The sequence below is a fragment of the Carassius auratus genome, unplaced genomic scaffold, assembly GCF_003368295.1.
Source record: "Carassius auratus strain Wakin unplaced genomic scaffold, ASM336829v1 scaf_tig00214714_1_2670353, whole genome shotgun sequence".
Lineage (NCBI taxonomy): Eukaryota > Metazoa > Chordata > Actinopteri > Cypriniformes > Cyprinidae > Carassius > Carassius auratus.
This window is the reverse complement of record NW_020527778.1, coordinates 1,318,558-1,341,113: the sequence shown is the minus strand read 5'-3', so window position 1 is coordinate 1,341,113 and position 22,556 is coordinate 1,318,558. Positions and strand designations below refer to the sequence as shown.

General features: G+C 35.7%; 1 protein-coding gene across 6 annotated transcripts in view; it reads left to right on the top strand.

The window, feature by feature from the left end:
• Positions 1–20,380, top strand: part of srcin1b (SRC kinase signaling inhibitor 1b) — a 49,700-nt gene extending 29,320 nt beyond the window's left edge. For 4 of the 6 annotated variants that reach the window (XM_026258453.1, XM_026258454.1, XM_026258455.1 and 1 more), the window contains 13 exons: positions 1,102–1,125; positions 1,970–2,130; positions 4,904–5,079; positions 5,180–5,310; positions 6,195–6,342; positions 6,436–6,656; positions 7,350–7,582; positions 7,826–8,114; positions 8,239–8,381; positions 9,480–9,665; positions 9,923–10,042; positions 12,802–12,945; positions 19,896–20,380. In XM_026258453.1, coding sequence (XP_026114238.1) covers positions 1,102–1,125; positions 1,970–2,130; positions 4,904–5,079; positions 5,180–5,310; positions 6,195–6,342; positions 6,436–6,656; positions 7,350–7,582; positions 7,826–8,114; positions 8,239–8,381; positions 9,480–9,665; positions 9,923–10,042; positions 12,802–12,945; positions 19,896–19,919 — 2,000 coding nt within the window. In that variant the 3' untranslated portion in view covers positions 19,920–20,380. The remainder of the gene's footprint in view (positions 1–1,101; positions 1,126–1,969; positions 2,131–4,903; positions 5,080–5,179; positions 5,311–6,194; positions 6,343–6,435; positions 6,657–7,349; positions 7,583–7,825; positions 8,115–8,238; positions 8,382–9,479; positions 9,666–9,922; positions 10,043–12,801; positions 12,946–19,895) is intronic. The other 2 variants (XM_026258456.1, XM_026258457.1) reach the window with 2 other exon arrangements.
• Positions 20,381–22,556: the final 2,176 nt, after the last annotated feature.

Sequence of the window (22,556 nt, the reverse complement as noted above, 5' to 3'; positions counted from 1 at the left end):
AAATGAATACAATTCAACATAGGCACATCATAAAGATGCTTGAACATTAATGCATGAGCATTGTTTGGTGTATAAGGTTAATAAAATAATCTTATTGACATCAAGTGAACACTTCCAACAAATCCTGAACTGTTTGTGCTTCAGAATAGCTAACTAATTATGTTCACAAGAACAATTAAGTGATGCAGAGTAGGCGTATCAATTAACAGGTCATTAAATGAGTGAATCATGCATGGTGGTGATAAGACACGACTAAAGGATGTTTATCTAAATGACAGAAGCAGGCAGGCCAAGTCCTGAAGGACCGCAGTATGATCTGACTTCAAATGAAGCTCATTTGGATTGGTTTACATTAGCTAATGTTCGTTTGTGTTTTACGGCTGTAGTCCATAACTGAGTTCATGATTTGAGTGTCAGTAATGTAAATTAACATGAATAGAAATCTTGCTTATTATATTATATTATATTATATTATATTATATTATATTATATTATATTATATTATATTATATTTAAATATTTATGATTTAATATTTAAATTTAGAAATTATATTTTATATTTTATTATAATTTATGAGACATCATATATTTTTTAAATAATACATTTATTTCAATGTATTTAATTTATTGTTTATAATGAATACATTTTGCATTTAATATAAATATATTTAGATATTTTACTTAGATATTTTACTTATTTGTCATTATTTATAATGTATTTATTATATATATTTTTAAATATATTTCTATAAATAATATTATTTATGTTATTTTTTTGATTCAATTTTGTTTAATTAATTAAATGTTTTATCAATATAATATTCTTTTTTTAATCAATTAAAAATATTAATATTATATTAATATTTTGTTTTTCATATGTGTATAGTTTTTATATTTATTTTAATTTATTGTAACTTATAATAAAAATGACAATATATATTCATAACATATTTGGCTGTTTTATGTATTTTTATATTTAAAATTTGTCATTATTAATATTATTTTATAATATGCATTTCTGTTTATTCATTTATTATAATTTCTTGTGCACTAGTATGTATTATTTTGGGGACAATTAACTGGTGATATTTTATATTTCAGCTGGAAGGTTTAGAAAACAAAAAGGTATATTACTACAGTATATGTCTGGTTGTCTGTCACTTTCTCTTGGTTTCCCCTATGTGTGTTGCGTTACAGATTGTGTTGCATTGCGATTTGTGCATTGCAATTTTACGTCAGGAGTGTGTACAGAATGTTTGTATTGAGGGATCTCAGATCCTGGAGTTTGGAAACCATCTGTTTAAGTATACAGTGTCTATAAAAAGTATTCACCTCATTTGACTTATACATTTAATTAATTTTATGCATATTATTTAAGATTGCAGAGCACTTTGAGTTCACAAACAGCAAAATTGTGAGTTAAATACATGATTCATGTAGCACAAAAAGTCCAATGTGGTGTATTCTTTTATTGGCACTGGATATATACAGTATGTCTGTCATATAGACTCTCCCCGAATGTTTTTGTTGTATGGAAATTCCCACTAACTCTTGAATGTCAGTGTATTCGAATGTTTTGTCTTCCTTTTACAGTTCTTAAAAGGATCTAATAAGAACATCAAAGTCCTTGAATGTATATGCAAACAAGGGTCTGAATTTGATTGTATGTTGCATGAATATACAACGTACTGTAGATGTACTGAGTTCTGTCGGGCTTGTTTTTGGATGTGACTCATGATGTACAAATCAAGACAAAGAATCAGATGCCTTTTGTTTGGTCTTTTGTGGTTAATATGCAAATAAGGCATTTTCTGAAATAATTAAATAGATTTAGACATTTAAAGCAGGATGACTAACAGGCTCATAGTGAAATCTGAGGATCAGTTACAGATTTAACATGAAATTGCATGTGTTTTTATATTTTAAGTTGAATGTTTTATGTATGACGTTTACTCCTGTGGATTGGTAGTGTCATCACCATCTGCTCCTCTGGCTCTGATGCCGCCTCCGCCCACTGCAGCCTCTCAGCCAATAGCAATGTCCCGTTCACAAATGCAGCTTCACCTCACTGACCTGCAGCAGCACACAGCTGAGCTGCGCAAACAGCTGACACAACTGCGCCAGTTACAGGTGTGTGTGTGTGTGTTTTGTGCGTTCGTAAGTCTCATGTAAGCTCTAAAAACTGCTTTGTAAATCGATAGATGGATAGATAGATAAGATGGATGGATGGATGGATGGATGGATGGATAGGATGGATGGATGGATAGGATGGATGGATGGATGGATGGGATAGATGGATGGATGGATGGATTGGATGGATGGATGGATAGGATGGATGGATGGATGGATGGATGGATAGGATGGATGGATGGATGGATGGATAGGATGGATGGATGGATGGATGGATGGATGGATGGATGGATGGGATAGATGGATGGATGGATGGATGGATAGGATAGGATAGGATAGGATGGATGGATGGATGGGATGGATGGATGGATGGATGGATGGAATGGATGGATGGATGGGATAGATAGATAGATGGATGGATGGGATAGATGGATGGATGGATGGATGGATGGATGGATAGGATGGATGGATGGATGGATGGGATAGATGGATGGATGGATGGATGGATGGATGGGATAGATGGATGGATGGATAGGATGGATGGATGGATGGATGGATGGGATAGATGGATGGATGGATGGATGGATGGATGGATGGATGGATAGGATAGGATAGATGGATGGATGGATGGGATGGATGGATGGATGGAATGGATGGATGGATGGGATAGATAGATAGATGGATGGATGGGATAGATGGATGGATGGATGGATGGATGGATGGATGGATGGATAGGATGGATGGATGGATGGATGGGATAGATGGATGGATGGATAGGATGGATGGATGGATGGATGGGATAGATGGATGGATGGATAGGATGGATGGATGGATGGATGGGATAGATAGATGGATGGATGGGATAGATAGATGGATGGATGGATGGATGGATGGATAGGATGGATGGATGGATGGATGGGATAGATGGATGGATGGGATGGATGGATGGATGGATAGGATGGATGGGTGGATGGGATAGATAGATGGATGGATGGATGGATGGATAGGATGGATGGGTGGATGGGATAGATAGATGGATGGATGGATGGATGGATGGATGGATGGATGGATAGATGGATGGATGGATGGATAGATGGATGGATGGGATGGATGGATGGATGGATGGATGGATGGATGGATGGGATGGATGGATGGATAGGATGGATGGATGGATGGATAGATGGATGGATGGATGGATGGATGGATGGATGGATAGGATAGGATGGATGGATGGATGGAATGGATGGATGGATGGGATAGATAGATAGATGGATGGATGGGATAGATGGATGGATGGATGGATGGATGGATAGGATGGATGGATGGATGGATGGGATAGATGGATGGATGGATAGGATGGATGGATGGATGGATGGATGGGATAGATAGATGGATGGATGGGATAGATAGATGGATGGATGGATGGATGGATGGATAGGATGGATGGATGGATGGATGGGATAGATAGATGGATGGATGGGATGGATGGATGGATGGATAGGATGGATGGGTGGATGGGATAGATAAATGGATGGATGGATGGATGGATGGATAGATGGATGGATGGGATAGATGGATGGATGGATAGATGGATGGATGGGATAGATGGATGGATGGATGGATGGATGGATGGATGGATGGATGGATGGGATGGATGGATGGATAGGATGGATGGATGGATGGATTGATGGATGGATGGATGGATGGATGGATGGATAGATGGATGATGGATGGATGGATAGATGGATGATGGATGGATGGATGATGGATGGATGGGATAGATGGATGGATAGATGGATGGATGGATGGGATAGATGGATGGATAGATGGATGATGGATGAATAGGATAGATAGATAGATGGATGGGATGGATGGATGGATGGGATAGATGGATGGATAGATGGATGATGGATGAATAGGATAGATAGATAGATGGATGGATGGATGGATGGATGGATGGATGGATAGGTAGGATAGATAGATTGGATGGATGATGGATGGATGGATGGATAGGATGGATGGAGGGATGGGATAGATGGATGGATAGATGGATGATGGATGAATAGGATAGATAGATAGATGGATGGATGGATGGATAGGTAGGATAGATAGATTGGATGGATGATGGATGGATGGATGGATAGGATGGATGGAGGGATGGGATGGATGAATATTTATATTTATTTAAATGATGTATTAATAATAAGACATAACAACAAGAATAATAATATTAATAATAATGTTATATAATTTATAAGTATGACATTATTATTATTTACTATTTTATAATAATATATATTTTTTATATATTATTTTTTAATTATAATTTCTTGTGCACTAGTGTGTATTATTTTAGGCATAGTTAACTGATAATATTTTATATGTCAGCTGGAAGGTTTAGAAAACGAATAAATTATATTACTTTGTTTTGCTGTGCATTTAATCTTATACACAGGTGGGAATTAATTTTTGCATAATATTGCTAGATGAATAGGAAAAATTCTAACTTATGACATATTCATTGGGGTAAATTGATTATAAATAATGCCTTAAATTCATTTTATCCACACAAAGCTCTGAAATTGCTTCAGAAGACTAGGGAATTAGCACATAAATAATACATTTTTATGTTTTTGGAGCTTGACAGGCAATTGCATGGGAAATGAGTACTGTATAAAGAGTCTTATACAATTTTTATGTATCTATTCTTCCCGTTTATATCTAACAATATTTTATTCATATGTCCAGGTTTGTATATCTGTGTGTTTTACAGTTGCAGAATCAGGACTCCGTTCAGGCAATACTGAGGCAGACGGAGTCTGATTTGGGGATGTGTCTGATCGAAGCGTCTCGCACACAAGAAGATCCATTACAGCGTCAGCGTCTTCTTGTTGAAGAAGAGAGGCTACGCTACCTTAATGAAGAAGAACTTATTATACAACAATTACAGTGAGCTAAAGCATCTGCAACCTCTTAATGGGAACACATAATGAAAAACAATGCTGCATAAGATTTGTGTTGGATGCGATTTGTTCCTTTGTGTTTCCAGCGATCTTGAGCGATCGGTGGAGGAAATGAGGATGGGGGCGGGGCTTAACCATCACCTGGTGACAGAACAGGAAATAGAACAGAAGAGTCTGGAGCTCAGGAGACTGGGAGAGACTGTCAGTGACCTCAAGAGTGAGTGACCAATCAAGAAGAGGAATTTGCATTAATGATTATTTTAATAATATAATAATCCATTTTGTTTGTTTACACAAAATTTGGAATATACAATTATAGTAAACATTCATTAGGGATTCAGATTAGGTGAGCTATATAGTTTTTGATTCACTAAAAAGACCCTTCATGAATCAGACTGTACTGATTGTGCTATGCATTTTGATTCACTTTCAAAGGCCGGCTCATATTAGTCATGCGTTCAAGAGGCAGACTACACTGGTTGTGCTTTACCGTATGTTTTTGATTCACTACAAAGTTTGTTTAGCAATCAAACTCCACTGATTACACTGTAATTGTTTCTGGTTCACTGAAAAGAATGAATCATGAATCCATTTTTTTTGATCCACTAAAATGAACTGGCTCATAAAAGTCATTCATTCAGGATTCGGTCTAAATGTGTTGTGCTGTATGTTTTTTGATTCACTAAATGTTTTTGAGCCATTTCTTGTTTAAAGAGTCAGACTACACTGACTGACTCTGCTATATATTTTTGATTTGCCAAACAAAACCGACTCATAAGAGTCATTTGTTCAGGAGTCGGACTACACTGGTTGAGCTGTGTGGTTTGGATGCACTAAAAAAGATCCATATCCTCAGAATGATTCATTCATGAATTGCAATTTACTGGTTGTACAGTATATTTTTGATTCAGTAAAAAACTCATGAGAGTTGGTTGTGCTATATAATTTAAATAAATAAAAAAGACTCATAAAATGATTAATTCGTTCTGTAATCAGACTACATTGGTCTTAATCTTTTTTGGTACACAGTAGCACTGAGGAAATCTATATAATCCAATTATAGGCTAATTCTATACACTATATTCTACAATTTATGTTTAGATCAGTTCCCCAATTTACAAAGTAAGATGCGTGTGGTGTTGAGGGTGGAGGTGGAAGCCGTCAAGTTTCTGAAAGAGGAACCTCTCAGACTGGAGGCCCTGTTGAAACGCTGCAGAAACATCACCAATACACTCGCTCTACTACGAAGGTAACGCACACAAACACGTAACCATTCACTCTTGTTTGGATACGTTCTCTAGTGCCATGCCTAAAGCATTCCTCAGTGTGTGTTTGTGTACAGGCAGGTGTCAGAAGGTGTGTGGAGGACACCCGATGACTTCAGTAGTTCAGTTTCCAGTGCAAGTGACACTGACTTCAGCAGGAGCTCCGATCTAGATATTCTCGCCAGCCCTTCTCTGAATCTGCCTGATTTAGGATGCACCTTATTGGGCACTGGCACTCTTTCTGCCTCCCTGGGCACTAATACCTCAAATCCCGGCCTGACGAGTGCTTCTAGTTTAGGTAAACACCAGTTTTACTGTCTCTTTGAGGTTTTGATTTATTTAAGGAGTTGTGGATCTTTTTTTACTCGCCTTCAGGCCATTCTATATATAAATAAGTTTTTCTTAATTTGAACAGATTTGGAGGAATTTAGCATTATATCACTTGCTCACCTAAGGATCCTCTGCAGGGAATGAATGGGTGCCGTCAGAATCAGAGTCCAAACAGCTGATAAAAACATCACAATAATCCACAAGTAATCCACGTCACTCCAGTCCATCAGTTAATGTATTTGTAAAAAAAGAAATCCATCAAGACCATTGTTTCCAGCTAAAATCTGAGTCCTCTATCCATAATATTGCTTTCTACAGTGAAAAAGTCATCTGGTCTGAATCAGGAGAGAAATCTACACATATCAAGCACCATGTTAACAGTCCAAGACAGTTCTTAAAAATATGGTTTTTGATGTGAGACAACAACATGGCATGGACCTTTTTATTAGAGGAAACATTATTTTGGATTGTGGACTCATATTTTGGTCAGTTTTATATTACATTTTAATAAATGGATAATTTATCAGCTGTTTAGACTCTTATATTGATCTTAAACTGATATATTTAGCTTTGGGAACATTTATTTGGGAACACTAATGCTTGTTGGATAATTTGTTATTTAAACCATTGACTGATTCATTGATTGATTGACTGATTTTAGGATGTACCACTAGTCTGTCGAACATGCTTGGCTCTGCCGTTGGTGCCAGTATGAGCAGCAGTGGTATTCCTGGCAGCACTACGCTGGGTAACTGGCTGGCAGGGACTGGGGTGACAGATCCCATCATGCCTGAACTGGACGGCACCTCAACAGGGCCAATAAAGACCAGCGGCCTGGAAGATCTGCCCGCACGTAGAGAGTCTGACAAAGGAGTGTCTGTGGAAGTCCGACTGGTAACGAACACACTAGTGACTAGATTTACTTTTCTTTCTGTTTTTTGCTGCTTTAGTTTCAAAAGTCATGCCGAAATAATAAAATGGTGAATGTACTATAAATATTTTAACATTTGAAAAGGTTTGAATCATTTTGCTAACTTCAGCCCTTTACTCTCTCCAAAAACTGTCAATGTAAACACACGCATCACACCCCGGGTAAGATTTATTTAAAGTTTGGGAACCTTGTGTGTGTGTCTTTAGGCTGCAGAGCGAGACTGGGAGGAGAAGAGAGCCAGTTTAACTCAGTTCAGCGCTCAAGACATCAATCGTCTGTTGGAGGAAACTCAAGCCGAGCTGATGAAGGCCATTCCAGATCTGGACTTCGCCGCCAAGCAGATCACCAAACCGGCTGTACCGCCAAAACCCCAGCTGTCCTCCCTCCCAGCTCCTGGTTCAGCCTCCTCCACTCCTACCTTAACACCTGAACATCAGCCCAGCAAAACCCCACCGAAACCACCCAGCAAAGACGGCATCCCACGCAGGGGATCAGGTGAGATCATATCATTACTGCAACAAGAGCTATAGTAACTGCCTTATGATTTTGGCTATGTTTCATTTTCATCAATAGACAGATTAAAAGGTTTATTGATCAATTATTTTGATTGATTGATCAGGGGAGTTGACTGTGCCACGGTATCGCACAGAGAAGCTGTCCAAGTCTCCGCCTCCTCCTCCTCCACGACGAAGTTTCCCATCAGGTCTTGGGCTCACGACCAACAGCAGTGGAGAAGTTATCACCGTAAACAAGAGTTTGAAGGTAAACACCAATTTTGTGGGGATATATTAAAGCATTTAAAAAAATATTACAGGTTGCAACAAATAAAAAAAATGTTTTCAGGCAACATTCATCTGATCTTGGTAAAATTAGTATCAATGAATTTAGCATGACTCAAGCAATATGTCACAAAAAGCTAACGATTTTCTGACATTTAAAAAGTTTTGAGCAAAAATCAAATTCATGACCTGTATGTGGCACTGTTCACAAATTTGGCTTGTTTGCTAAGATCATGGTGTTAATGACGTGTGCCAAGTTTTGTTTTGACAGAAGTTTTTCCAAGATTTAAAATCTATTCTACTTTATATCTGCCAATTTTGGGTCAAAATCATTACATTCACATCAGCATAATTTTTTCAGTGGTGCTGTATCCAAATTTGGCATGTACCTTCAAATAATGGTGCTGATGAAGTGTGCCAAGTTTTGTTTCAGTAGATCAAAGTTTTGCCAAGATTTAAGATCTGTTCTGCTTTATACATGGTAATTTTGGTATATATGCTAATGTTAACCGTTCTCATAACCTAAAGGTGGCGCTGTTCCCAAATTTGGCGTGTACACTTATATTAAGCTGCTGATGAAGTGTTCCAAGTTGTGTTTCGATAGATCAAAATTTAGCCAAGATATAGCTTCTATTCTATATATTTTAATTTGGGTCAGAAATCACTAGATTCACATCATTGAAACTTTTGAACACCGATCTTATGACCGGTAGGTGGCACTCTTCCCAAATTTGGCATGTGCCCTCAGATAATGGTGCTGATGAAGTGTACAATGTTTTGTTACAGTAGATTTAAGTTTTGCCAAGATACGCATTATAATTTTTAATATCAATAGACTCACATCATCGTAACTTTTGAAAATCTAAGACAGTTTTGTAATAATTGAACAGAATTTGAAGTATGAGTAGCATAGTAACAAATTCTAATGCTTTTGTTGTAATAATATGTACTTTGTACTTGATTAGCTGTTAACTGTTAAAATGTTATTTACTTTGCTACAGTTGATAATATTTATTTTGCTTCATATCTTGCTGTGCTATGTTTATTATGTCGCTCTTTCATAAATCTCTTATTCTTGTAGAAATTGGAGAAGATAGAGAACAGAGACGAGGCTGAAGTACCGACTCAATCCCAGACACCTCCAGTCAAACTGAGACGCCCATCGACCTCGGACGGGCCCCGACCTTCATCCACACCTCCAGTCATCGCTGCTTCTGGGATGAAGGAAGATGAAGATGAAGATGAGAAGATAATGGCAGAACTAGAGGTAAAATGCTTAGATACATCTGTTGGATGGATGAAATGGTGTTCTTGTCACCATTTCTTATGAGTATGTGTATGTGTACATAAAGGATGGCACTCAGGTGCAAAAACTCTTGATTGGTTATTCAGTAAAAAACCAATAAATCATTCATATTGCTTTGTCAAGACTTCAATACCACAGATTTGGGAATAATGTCTTGTTCATTTTCCTCCAAACTTGAACACATCAATGCATTATTCCAACACACACCAACACGAAAGGCATTTCAGAGAGTCCCAGCGAGACTGAGGGTCACTGCTGCGCCCCAAAGCCCTGCTGAGGTCACTCCTAACGGTGTTGACAGGGCAGGCCAGTGGATCAGCAACTCTCTGTGGAGAGAGGTAACGTGTAAACTGCCAATCCTTCCTCTCGAGCCTTCCTATAACTTCTTCCATTGAGGTTTTTCCTGAACCTCGCTAATGCACTCTGACACAAAACCTATTAATCTGTCATCTCTTCAAGTCTTTAACCAGCTGTGCTGCTGCATGTTATTACACAGCTTGAATGAGGTTTGGTTTTGAAAATATGTTTTTCTAACCTTTTCAAGTGTTTCTTCACTTGTAATATATAACATATTGTAATATGTCTGTTTCCACCTCAGAGATATTATTGTTTAAAAAAAAATTGCAAATGTTTCCCCTTATAATCTCTAATATAATATAATATAATATAATATAATATAATATAATATAATATAATATAATATAATTAATTCTTATTTAAATAATTTAATTACTCAATTGTTTTATTTAATAATTTATTATATTGATATAATATTAAATAAAGAAATTAAGCATTAAGAAGTTCAATACTATACAGTTATATTTTACTTAATATTTGTATCATTAAATAAACATTAAATAAAATATTAGTAAATTAATATAATATTTTTTTATTATTAAAGCTATTATATTAAAAACTGTACAATAATGAACTTATTTAATAATATATTTTTATAACGAATAATTATGAAAGTAATCATTATAAGTTAAATGTAATTATGAATATTATAAATATACAATTTTATAAATATACAGTACATTCTTAAATGATATTATATTACAATATTATTATCATTTTCTCACAATTGCAAATGTTTCTCTTAGTTACTTTAATATGTTATTGAATATTAAGCATTATATGTTATATGTAATGTATTATTATTTCATTATATAATGTTATTTATTTATTTATTTTAGTGTGACTATTTCTTATTTTTAACTTTCTCACAATTAGTTTCATTTTTGCTCTAAGGTGAAAATGGCCTTCCATACTTAGGTGGGTCAAGTCACAAAAGCAAGTAACAAAAATATGCATATATTATGTAAAAAAAAATGACAAGTATAAAATCTGTAACTGCAAAATGTACATGCTAATAATTATTATATCTGTACAGATAGAACATTCTGACATAAGAGACACTTTTTTTCTTTTGATGCTAAGCTGATGGAAAAAACGGCATATATCAGTCAAAGTCATCTGTTCCTCCTCTCTCTCTCTATCTTTTGTTATGTCAGTCTGTGCCTCTTCTTCACAGTGACAGTAATGTTGTGACACTGTGGTAGCAAATCAATTTTAACAAGCTTTAAAGCAAAACCTTCAAGAGCCAAAAACAAACAGACAGCACAAAAAACGTCAGCTACTGCAAACTACATAAACTGCAGACTTTGCCTTCTCATCAGTCTCAACAGCTTTTCCATACACTGTATGTTTCTTAACTATGAACTTGCCTAATTTCCACTAGTTCTGTTTACTGTATCAACAAGCCATTAGTTAGAGGACACTATAAGAATCTGACCAGTGAATTCAGGTTGACTTAAGAAGAAAACTGCTCTGCTGGTCTGTTTGACAGTGTTGTTATCATCTGAGATATCTGGACAGCCTGTGTCTGTACAGTATATGTGTGTGTGTGTGTGTGTGTGTGAATCTTGTCGTCAGCCTGCATTGTGATGAGTACTACTAATGTCTCAGAATGAAAGAAGTGTGAAAGAGTGCTAAAATCAGCTTTCTTGCACACATGCAGGGTGTCAGTCAACACGACTGCTGCATGCTGCTCCGTAGAGATCCCCTTTGTCTCTTTCTTTCATTCAAGTAGTGTTTCTATTTCAGTTTTTTTTTTTTGCTATTTGTTCCAAAACCTTGCAAACGGCGTCTCTGTCTACATTTGCAGCAACCAAACTGTACTGAAACGGATCATGATGCTGCGCACTGATGTGTAGTACGTACAAAAATGGATGTAATGGTGTTATATAATAAGTATAATAACAACCATTTATTAATTGTCACGGCACAGCGAAGAGAGCACCGTGGAAGAAACAGGGTCTAGGTCCAAATGCAGCAGAAATTACTTTTTAATGGACTTAAACAAAAAGCCAACAAGGCAAAACAAAACAGGTTCAAACTCTGACAGATAAGCAACATCACATACATAACTAGAGGTACACTCGCACTTGAAATACAAACTAAGAATTAACTTTTAACATTTAATACAGACAGCCAGAGTGGTGCATGGAACGAGAATATATAGTCCGTGACAATGGGCAACAGCTGTGTGTGTGAGTGAGTGTGTGTGGAGTGAAGGTGAATGAGTCTGGGAGCAAGGGAGAAACACAGGTGGAGCAAATAAAACAATAATGAGGTAACAAGATAGACGGGGTTAGAAAATAGACAAGAGAGAGCACATGGCATCAAACAAACACAACACTCACAGAAGACCACCAGCTGAAGACTGTGACAATTAATAGTCAATATTAATGATAAAAATAATTTGTTAATAATAATAAATCCATTATTACTCCACAAACCGCTTACCAGTTGGGTCAAGATGTTGGAGGGTTATGATATCTGAAAGTTACATGCTTCCTCAAAGCAGTCGAAAACATAATGCTCTCACACATTGTTGTCAAACAGTCTTCATTCACATCATGAGCAGAGATGTCGGGCAGCTCGCTGGGTTTTGGAGCAGAGCTTTTATCACGACACTCTTCTTCCAACAAACGTGAATTATTCAAACTCAGTCCCACGACTTAAACAAACAGGGTCATTTTCCAGCCCGGCCCATCCTGCTGTTGTTGATTCATGTCTGTTCTCTGGTTCTCAGCCTGTAGGGACTCCTCCGGGCTCGGCCAAACTGGTGCAGCCGTCTGCGGCGTCCCGTCTGCGGCACCTGCAGCAGAGCAGCCTGGAGCGCAGGAGCAGGAAACAGCAGGAGGAACTCCCAAAGCTCCAGCAGGGTCAGCAGCAGGTATTCCACTTCTAACAATAGCTGCGCCCTGCTATCAGCCGACTGACGCTCGCTCTCGCTGACTTTACCTCTGCTCTGCGCTGAAAGGCAGGAGTCAGAGCTGTGGTTCAGTGCAGACTCATCCGTCGACTCTGATGACTGTAACACCTGCAGCCGAGCTCTTGCTCCCATATAAGCTGCTACTGTACGTCTCCCAGTTGTTGCACAGATGTAATGGTTTTCCACTGTGCGATGGGGTTCAGTGTGCACAAGTGCTCTGTTGTCCCCCATATGCTCACAGATTATGTATTTTTCTCTTCCATGCTACATGAACTTTTCTTCCAGAACAAAACAGCACAATATAGTGCATCACAATGTCAGGGAACGACGCCAAAGGACAGTCGCTATATTTCTCTCAGTTTGTAGCTTGTTTCGAGGAAAAAGTTGACATTTTAGGCTAGAAATGTATGTTGCGCCAGTGCACAGATGCGAAAGCAGTTCTCACGTACATTATCATTCAAGATTATGGGGTTTGTTAGCTTTTTAATGTGATTGAAAGTCGCTTTTGCTCACCAAGGCTGCATTTATTTGATCAAAATAAATGTGTTAATATTATTACTAATTAAAATGGCTATTTTCTGTTTGAATATATTTAAACATGTAATTTATTCTGTATTTTCAGCATCATTACTCTAGTCTTCAGTGCCACACGATTCTTCAGAAATCATTTTAATATGCTGATTTGCTACTTAAAAACATTATTTTCAGGTGAAAATGCTGCTTGATATTTTTGTGTAAACCATGGTTCAGTTTATCTTCGGGTTCCTTGATGAATAGAAATTCCAAAAGAAAAGCATTTATTTCAAATATAAATTTTTCATAAAATAAGAAATGTTTTTAAAGTCACTTTTGATCAATTTAATGCATCCATGCTGAATAAAAGCATTCATTTCTTTCTACATTTTTAAACTGTAGTGTACTTGCGTAGATTCTTTTTTTAGACTTTAATGTCCTTGAATGTTTCAGAGTGGATGTTGGCATCTCAGTGGCGTTCATCTAATTGCCAATGAAGTCATAATGACGCCAGCTAAGACCTTGTCCTTGTGCCATCTTTGAGTTTTCCTTTCACTTTTTATCTGTAATTTTTAAGGAACTATACTGGTCTGAAGCACTATTTTTTGATGAGCACTCAAGCGGTCAGATCCCAGCCCAAAGAAGCTTTTGTGCTGTGCTTATGACAGGACAGGTCAAGGTGAGATGGCATACGTGACCTAGATACTTCCTGACATTGTCACGTGATGCTTTAATGTGTCAAAACTTTTGAAAGATCGGTCAGGAAAGAGAAGGAACTGGAGATGAGACGTTTGCTTTGATCATGGTCAGGTTTAGCTAGCTACCAACCTGGAAAAAAAGGCATTTCTTGTAGGATATGTTGACGTGAACATTAATCTGACATCCAACAGTTGAGATTTTATCCATAGAAGTTGATAATGCATACTAAATCATGGACAAAAGGATCAGGAATGTGTATTTAAAAAGTAAACAAGGTTAATTTTTATTTTTACAGACAAAACAACTAAATAGTGCGTAAAAAAACAAACAAGAAATGTGTATTAGGAAAGTAAATAGTGTATTTTTTTATCTTAATTTATGCTTATTTGAAACAAAACTGCTACAATCATTAATAAAACAGACCAGGAATGGGTGCTAACTTTATGCTTATTTGACTGCCTCTAATTTAAAGTCCCTTAATGTTCAAAATCTGATACTGAAATAATGTACAGAAGAGTGAAGAGGAAAGATGAGACCGCAGTGTTGCTGTCGTGTGGCACAGTCTCTATCTGTCAGATACTCGCAAAGTCAGCGCTCCCCAAAATCCATCCTCAAAGCACAAGAGGAGAGAGATTTGTGTGCAAACCCTGAAGGAAGGAAGAGAAAAATTGGATGGAAAGACCGAGAAAAGGAAGAGATAAGACGGTGATGTTTGGTTTCTTCTGCTCTCTCTCTCTCTCTTTCTCTTTCTCAGTCCTGCAGGGTTAATCGACAGACTATAAGCTCAGCGTAGGCTCCGAGTTAGCCAGCCCGCTGCAGACTCTCTGATCCACTCCAGGGGAAAAGAAATGTCTCCCAAATGAAAATAGTAGATTTTTAAATTGGCAGTGACATGACTGCAAGGTTAGATGTTTTACAGACAAGCCAGTTAAAGGAACAGATCACCTAAAAAGGAGAATTGCCATTTTCTCACCCTCATGTTGTACACGACTTACTTTCTTTTGTTGCAGAAGAAAGGAGATATTTAGAAGAATGTCTGAGCTGCTGTTTTGAAGGTGAGACTTATTGCCAGGTTCCATAAAGAACAAAACAAAAAATGACAAAGCTAATTGCAACTTTATATCTTTATAAGAAAAAACATCAGAATTGCAAGATGTAAACCGATGTTTCTCATGTTTAAAAAAATCTAAACTCAGAATTTAGAGAAAAAAAAAATCTGAATTGTTTAATGTTTAGAAATGTTTAGAAAAACACGAATTGCAAGATGTACACTTGGAATTTAGAAAAAAAATCTAAATTGTGAAGTGAACAGAATTCAGAGAAAAAAAATCAGCAATATTTAAACTCAGAATTCAGAAATAAATGTCCGAAATGTAAGATTTCAACTCAGAATTTAGAGGGAAAAAAAATCTGAATTTGCAAGATTTAAACTGTTTCTGGTGCTTAAAAAACAATAATTGCAAGAGGTAAACTTGGAATTAAAAGAAGTCAAAATTGTGACACGAACAGAATTCAACATTTAAACTCAGAATTCAGAGATAAATTTCAGAATTGCAAGATTTAAACTCTGAACTAAAACCTGTGTTTGCACTATGTCTGTGCTCTCTTCTGCACTGGACGCTCCTGTTGCCAAGTCAAATTCCCTGTCTGTGTAAACACACTTGGTAATACAACTCAGAATTGTGAAAAGTCAGAATTGTGAAATAAAGGTCACAATTCCTTTTTTTTTATCATGTGGAAGAAACATGCTTCCATACAAAACAGCTCCATAACAGCACTATAAATGCAGAAAAAGGCATAGGTTTGAATCAAAACGAGGGTGAGTAAATGACAGGTGCTGTCTGTGACTGGACGATTCCTGAACAGACAATCACCGTGGCAACAGTGGAATGAGACAAGCAGCCTCTATAGCAACCAGCAGAGTCTGTGATACCTGCATTCCCACGCACCGAGAAACTGCAGCTGCTCTCTTAGTTCCATTTAATTCATCTGGATATCTAGAAGATTTGTGGTTATATTCTCAATGGAATAATAGCATGCATAATCTGTTCCTGTAGCTCAAACACTGATAACAAAATGTACAATTATTCGGATAAAAGTGTCTGTCAAAAGCATACATCTAGTGGTATACTGTATGCTGACTATATTTATGCATTTAACATTTGTATCTAAATCAAGAAAACTTAAAAATTATTCAAAGAAGCACTGCTGATATATATATATATATATATATATATATATATATATATATATATATATATATATATATATATATATATATATATATGTTTATGTAATGATAATATAATATAAATAAAACAAAACTCTTGCTGCAAAATTTAAGTATTGTTTATATAGTTATAGTATTTTGTAATTTATGTGATTTTATTTTTTTATTTCTACCGAGCATGAATTTTCATGTTTAGAATTGTATTACTTCAATTCATAATTAAACTTTTTTTTTCAGCTAGTTGCCAATACAATATTCCTTAAAAAATACTTAAAATAATTTCTACTTTTTTTTTAAATATTTTTTTTGGTGGTTGTTTTATATTTCTATTTGACCGTATTTCCATTTTAGTAAAAGTTTTGACATTTTAGTACTTTAATAAAGCCAATATAATGGCTTTAATTTATTTTAGTTTTGTTTGAGTCACTGTATTACATAAGTCTATAATTAAACTTAAATCTAAAAGATTTTTCATTGATTTAGTGTTAGTTATACAGCAATACTTACGTATGCTACCATAGTCATGTCAGCCTTTATGCAGCACACAAACCTTATGTATTCACCTAATGCACTTCAAACAGTCTTTTATTGTGAATGGCACATCTGTAAGTGAGCTGGAACATGATAGTATTTGCTCTATTTGCTTTAAACTAAATACTAAATAAATTCCCCTTTTTGTTTTGTCGCAGCTAGTGGCCGATTAAAAACGCTGCTAAGACAGCAGTACTGTACAAGCCAGAGTTTGTTCTCTAAAGGCATTTACACATTGGTTTTCTTCTAATACTCTTCTGGAAGGGTCTCTAATCTTCCCTTGACTGTGTGTGCGCTCAGACAGCTGTCTTGATCAGCGCCGACAGCAGATCAGTCTCGTCTGTGTGCTTCACTGCAGTCTCAGCCACAACAGGACACAGTTCCCAGTCATCAGTCAATGCCCAACAGCTCCGGCTTTGTTCCCAGGCAAAGGTCTGGCTAATTTGGCCCAGGACTGAGTGCGGCAGGCCGTCATCTCCCGGAAAGAGAGTCCGCATTTGGGCTTAATGGGAGGTCTGTGCCATGAATCGTACAACAGACTGTCTGGACGCTCGCTCTGCTGACCGTTTTGGCTCAGAGAGGGCAAACACAGAAGGCTGTGAAGATTCAGTGTTTGAAGGGATTATTTATTCTTGAAAGGTCAAATTGTTTGTTGGCCGTGAATGAGAAATGCTGGAACTGGGAGTGTTTGTGTGTCATTTTCTGGGGCTCTTTCAGCGGTTAGCTTGTGTCCCAGGGGTGTTGAAGGACTCTGCTGTAGATATTTAATAAGGTGAATGAAATCGTGCTTGTAGAGACGCTCTCAGCGCTGCTTTCGCTGAGTGTCCTTAAACAAACCGAGTGCTGTGATGTGGAAAAATGATTCAGCTTGATATTCTGAGCTGTGTTAATGCTGCTGTTGTGTACTTTTGAGCTTAGATTGCTCGTTTGTTAGTGAATCATCTACATACCAGTCAAATAAATGTTAGAAAGAAGTCTCTTATGCTCACCAAGAATGGATTTATTTAACTAAAAATATTGTAAAAACAGTGAAATATTATTACCATTTAAAAGTACAATTTTCAATAACAAAATATTTTAAATTGTAATTTATTTCTATACTGCAAAGCTGAATTTTCAGCATCATTACTCCAGTCTTCAGTGTCACATGATCCTTCAGAAATCATTTTAATAAGCCAAACCGCTGCTCGGGTATCAGTAACCATAACTGGTTCTTGTTATTATGTGTTGAAAAATCAATGATTTTGCTGCTCAATATTTTTGGCGAAACTTTGATGCTTTTTTCTTTGAATATACTGTAAAGTTCAAAAGAACAGCATTTATTTGAAATATAATCCTTTTGTAACAGTATAAATGTCACTTTAGATGAGTTTAATGATCCCAAATGTATTAAATTATACTGTATCATGATATTGTTTGCATAAAAATATGACAACAGCTTTCAACATTGATAATAAAATGTTTCTTGAGCAGCAAATCAGCATATTAGAATGATTTCTGAAGATCATGTGACACTGAAGACTGGAGGAATGATGCTGAAAATACAACATTGCATCAGAAATAAATTACATTTTTAAATATATTCAAATAGAAAACAGTTATTTAAAATTGTAATAATATTTTACAATTGGACTGTTTATACTGTATGTTCAATCAAATAAATGCAGCCTTGGTGAGCAGAAGAAACTTAATTATCCCAGACTTTTGAATGATAATGTATATTCCATTTTTTTTTTTTTTTTATTAAAGTAAATACAAGGCATTCTAACACAGTGCCACAGAAATCGCTAGCTTGTTTTTGCGGTTGCATCTAGTTTAAGAACTCGAATTAGAATGATTTCAGCTTTTTGCCACCTGGCTTCATTTTCTATCATCAGCCTCAATAGATGGGTCAGTTTAGACACATTTTCACATACTGTGTGTGAATTTGGTTGCTCCTCCTTTGGTGGCATAGATAATGTCTCTCTGCCCTTCACCAGACAATATTTTAAATCAAAATCTGAATATTAACATGATCGCAGATGGTGTGTTTTCCTGTTTATCACCCTGTACCCGAGCACACTGATATATCTCATTCTTCATATTAAACAGTGTTATTTAAGTATCATTTATATACTATTACAGTATTTATTCATCTTTAGTTTAAGCATTTTATGTTTTTTTTAAATATATTTTAAGTTTTGATTTTAGTTGTAGTAATGATATGCTTTGGAAATATTATGAAAAAAATTATAAAAGTGTTAGCATTTTATATTAGTCTTTTCATTTCAATTCCATTTTTACTAATTTTAGTACTTCAGAATATTTTGCCTTTCATATATATTTTATATATATATTATTTGTTTTATTTAAAGTTCAATATGGTTGGTTTTAGACCTTTTCTTTAGCTTACAAACTGTACTTTGAATTGATAATCTCACATTCGTGCTTGTTTTAACATAGACTATCACAGTAACAATGAGGAAAGACTGCCTCCTGCTGGCCATTACATGTATGACAAAAAGAGGAAGGCAAAGGCACACAAGTCTTCCTCAGTCTATGCATTACTATTAGGTTTAGTGGACCTGTAAGAAAGGTTGCACTGCAGATGACAATGTACTAATTATTCTTTCTTTTCTTTTCTTTTATCCACTCACCCGTCCTAACTTGCTTGTGTTTTATCCTCAGTCCATCCTTTCCTGACCTCTTCTTATTATGCTGAGGTTATAATAGCCCAGTGCATTTCCCTCTATGAGTAAATTTAGTTATAACAGCACACTTAGTTGTAAAGGATGTTTCATAAAGGAAGGAAAGATAGTTTAATTCCAATTTCCTCAGATTGTTCTAGCATAGCCAATTATTTTATTTTGCACCGGCATGTTGACTATCAGCCTCCAAGTATTGCCCTGAGTGGTCCTACATGCCCCCCCTTTTACCCTGAGATCTGATCCTGTCTAAGGTGAACACTTCATGGCGACGATGACCCTAGAAACCAGGGACGCACAGGTGACCACTGAACCTAAATCATCTCCCAGCTAAAGCACAACACCTCATTACTGAAGAGCTTTGTCCAAGGTACGAGTCTTATTGTAATTTCATAGTAAAGCTAGTCGGAATAATGCAAATAACAGCCAGTTTATGTACACTGAATAATCAATGTAATCTATATATGGTAAATAAAACATGAAGCAGTTACAATCTCCTATGTAAACAAACTTATGGCAATATTTTCTAAAAATATTTTAGGGTGAATCTCATTAATACATGCACAGATCACATTTTACCGCAAAATGTAAAAATAAAAATGCATTTTGCAAAAAGAAAATCAAGCTTCTTTTTAGGACTTTTAAAGGACTATTAAGATGTTTTACACTTATTCATGCCAATTTAGCATAATTTACCACAAAATAACCTAAATGCATCCTCATTGCAATAAATATATATATATATATATATGTGTGTGTGTGTGTGTGTGTGTGTGTGTGTGCGTTTCTCATTGGTGCTTTATTTTTAAATTCACATAAGTGCAATATAGCAATTTAACTTAAACATTTAATACATTTTTATTTTTGTAAAAATTCATCAATTTTTTATTTAACAGTAACTTGATTAGCAAGTTTAATAATAAATATAGTAAATAATAAATATAGCAAATACATATTTAATGCAATTAGCATTTAAGTAATTCATAATATATTCAATATATTTTTTTAAATGTATTTTTGGTGCATTACAGTAAATATAATTTAGAATTTCTTTGTTTATATTTTGAGGTGAAATATGACCCGTTTCATGAGATTCACCCTTTAGCTGACGTGTAGTTTGGGTCCGTTTTAGATAGAAGAATAGAAATAATCTTAGTAATCAACTACAAAATATCTTAAGTACACCTACAAACTAAAAAAAACAAATATCCTTCAGAGTTAAATAGTAAAAATCTTCATGCTACTGGCAAGTAATTAGTAAATATTTATCAAATATAAGATATTTTATATAAGATTAACTTTTGTATTTTTATACTAAAAAAGGAGAATGTGTTAACATTAGCATGAGGCACATGCCCTATCCAAATTCATCTTGTATGACCTGTTGAAATGGGAACTATTATGTGAATGGACTCAGTTTTCTATGTGTTTCCTCCAGTGGATCTGAAGTTTCAAAGCATATATTTTGTTACGTAACATTAGACAGCACATTACACTGTACGTGTGAAGCACTTTGTGTCACTGGGATGTATTAGCAACGTATGATAAATAACCAGTTGGCGGTGAATAATAAATTGCTATCGACTGTTTAGATCAATATTCTCATTCATATTTAATAGATGCCCAAGGGTTTGTAAACAACTGCCCCACTGCCATTGCTTTTCCGATTTTCTGCTAAGAAATACATATAGCTACAGTATAAATAAGACGCTATAGTATGGTTTGGTGGTGGTGTCCATCAGACACATACCTCATACATTTATTTTTCGTGTCTCAAAATGAGTTCACTGAAGTAGAATAGACCCAACACACATCCGAGCACCATATGCTGTGTTAAAACTGAGAAACGTCCAAAAGAAAAGAACTGTGTAACTGTATATAAACTGTACGATCATGGATATGTTCATTTAGGGTATTTTTTTGTAAGCTTTTTTTTCTACTAAAAGCGTTTGAGAGATCTGAACTGCATGTAGATATCCTCTCAAAGGCTGCATGCAGAATCCTCTCTCTGTACGTTCTGTTTACAAGTGTAAGATAGATGGATTTCTGTATTAATAAAGATCTTTTTTTTCGTTCTATGTGAGTAGATGGGTCAGTCAGATACTATTCACTGTTGTCTGATCTGTAACAAACCATTCGAGCTTTCTAGAGTTTAACATGTCCAAAAAAATACAAAGTTCATTAATGCAACATATAGAATGTATATAAATCTATCTACGACTTCTTGTGATAAAACAATAACGGTGTGAATGCAATGTCGACCAATAGAAATATATCTATATGGAGATGTTATAATGCAAACGTTGTTTTAATGTTGAAAAAACCTCGTCTGGTTGTGTATGTACAAGAGACTGTTGGTTTTGAATGTTCTTGTGCTGTTTTTGTGGCTATTAAAGTGAATATCTTCTACTACAGTCTAGTGTGCTAATTACAGTACTTTTTTTGGTAAATGGCAATTTTTCATCCAGTATAAAATCTTTATTATGTCATACACAGAAAGCAAAAACTGATTCATATGACAAAAACAAATATACATATACTAGTCGAAGCTAGTTTTCAGTAGTTGGGGTAAATGTGCAGTCTTCAAGAATACGTGTAAAGATCAATATAAAGGGCCTTTTTTTAATGATTTAAATGCAAAGTGTAAAGCGCATGGTGCAGATGCACTCAGGGCGTGCCCAAATCCACTTTTGCTATTTAACGATGGAAAAACAGTTGGCTCTCCCGGGCGCATGCATGGTCTTAACGGGTTGTCCCTATTCTCGTAATGAGTAATGGGTGTTTTTTGGGCGTAACGTGCAATAAACCAATCAGAGTCTCATATTCCATTCCCTTTAAGAGCCAGTTGCACTCGTGCCATGAAGGACTATCCATTATGACATATAGGCTTTATATATATTTAATTAGCATACAAA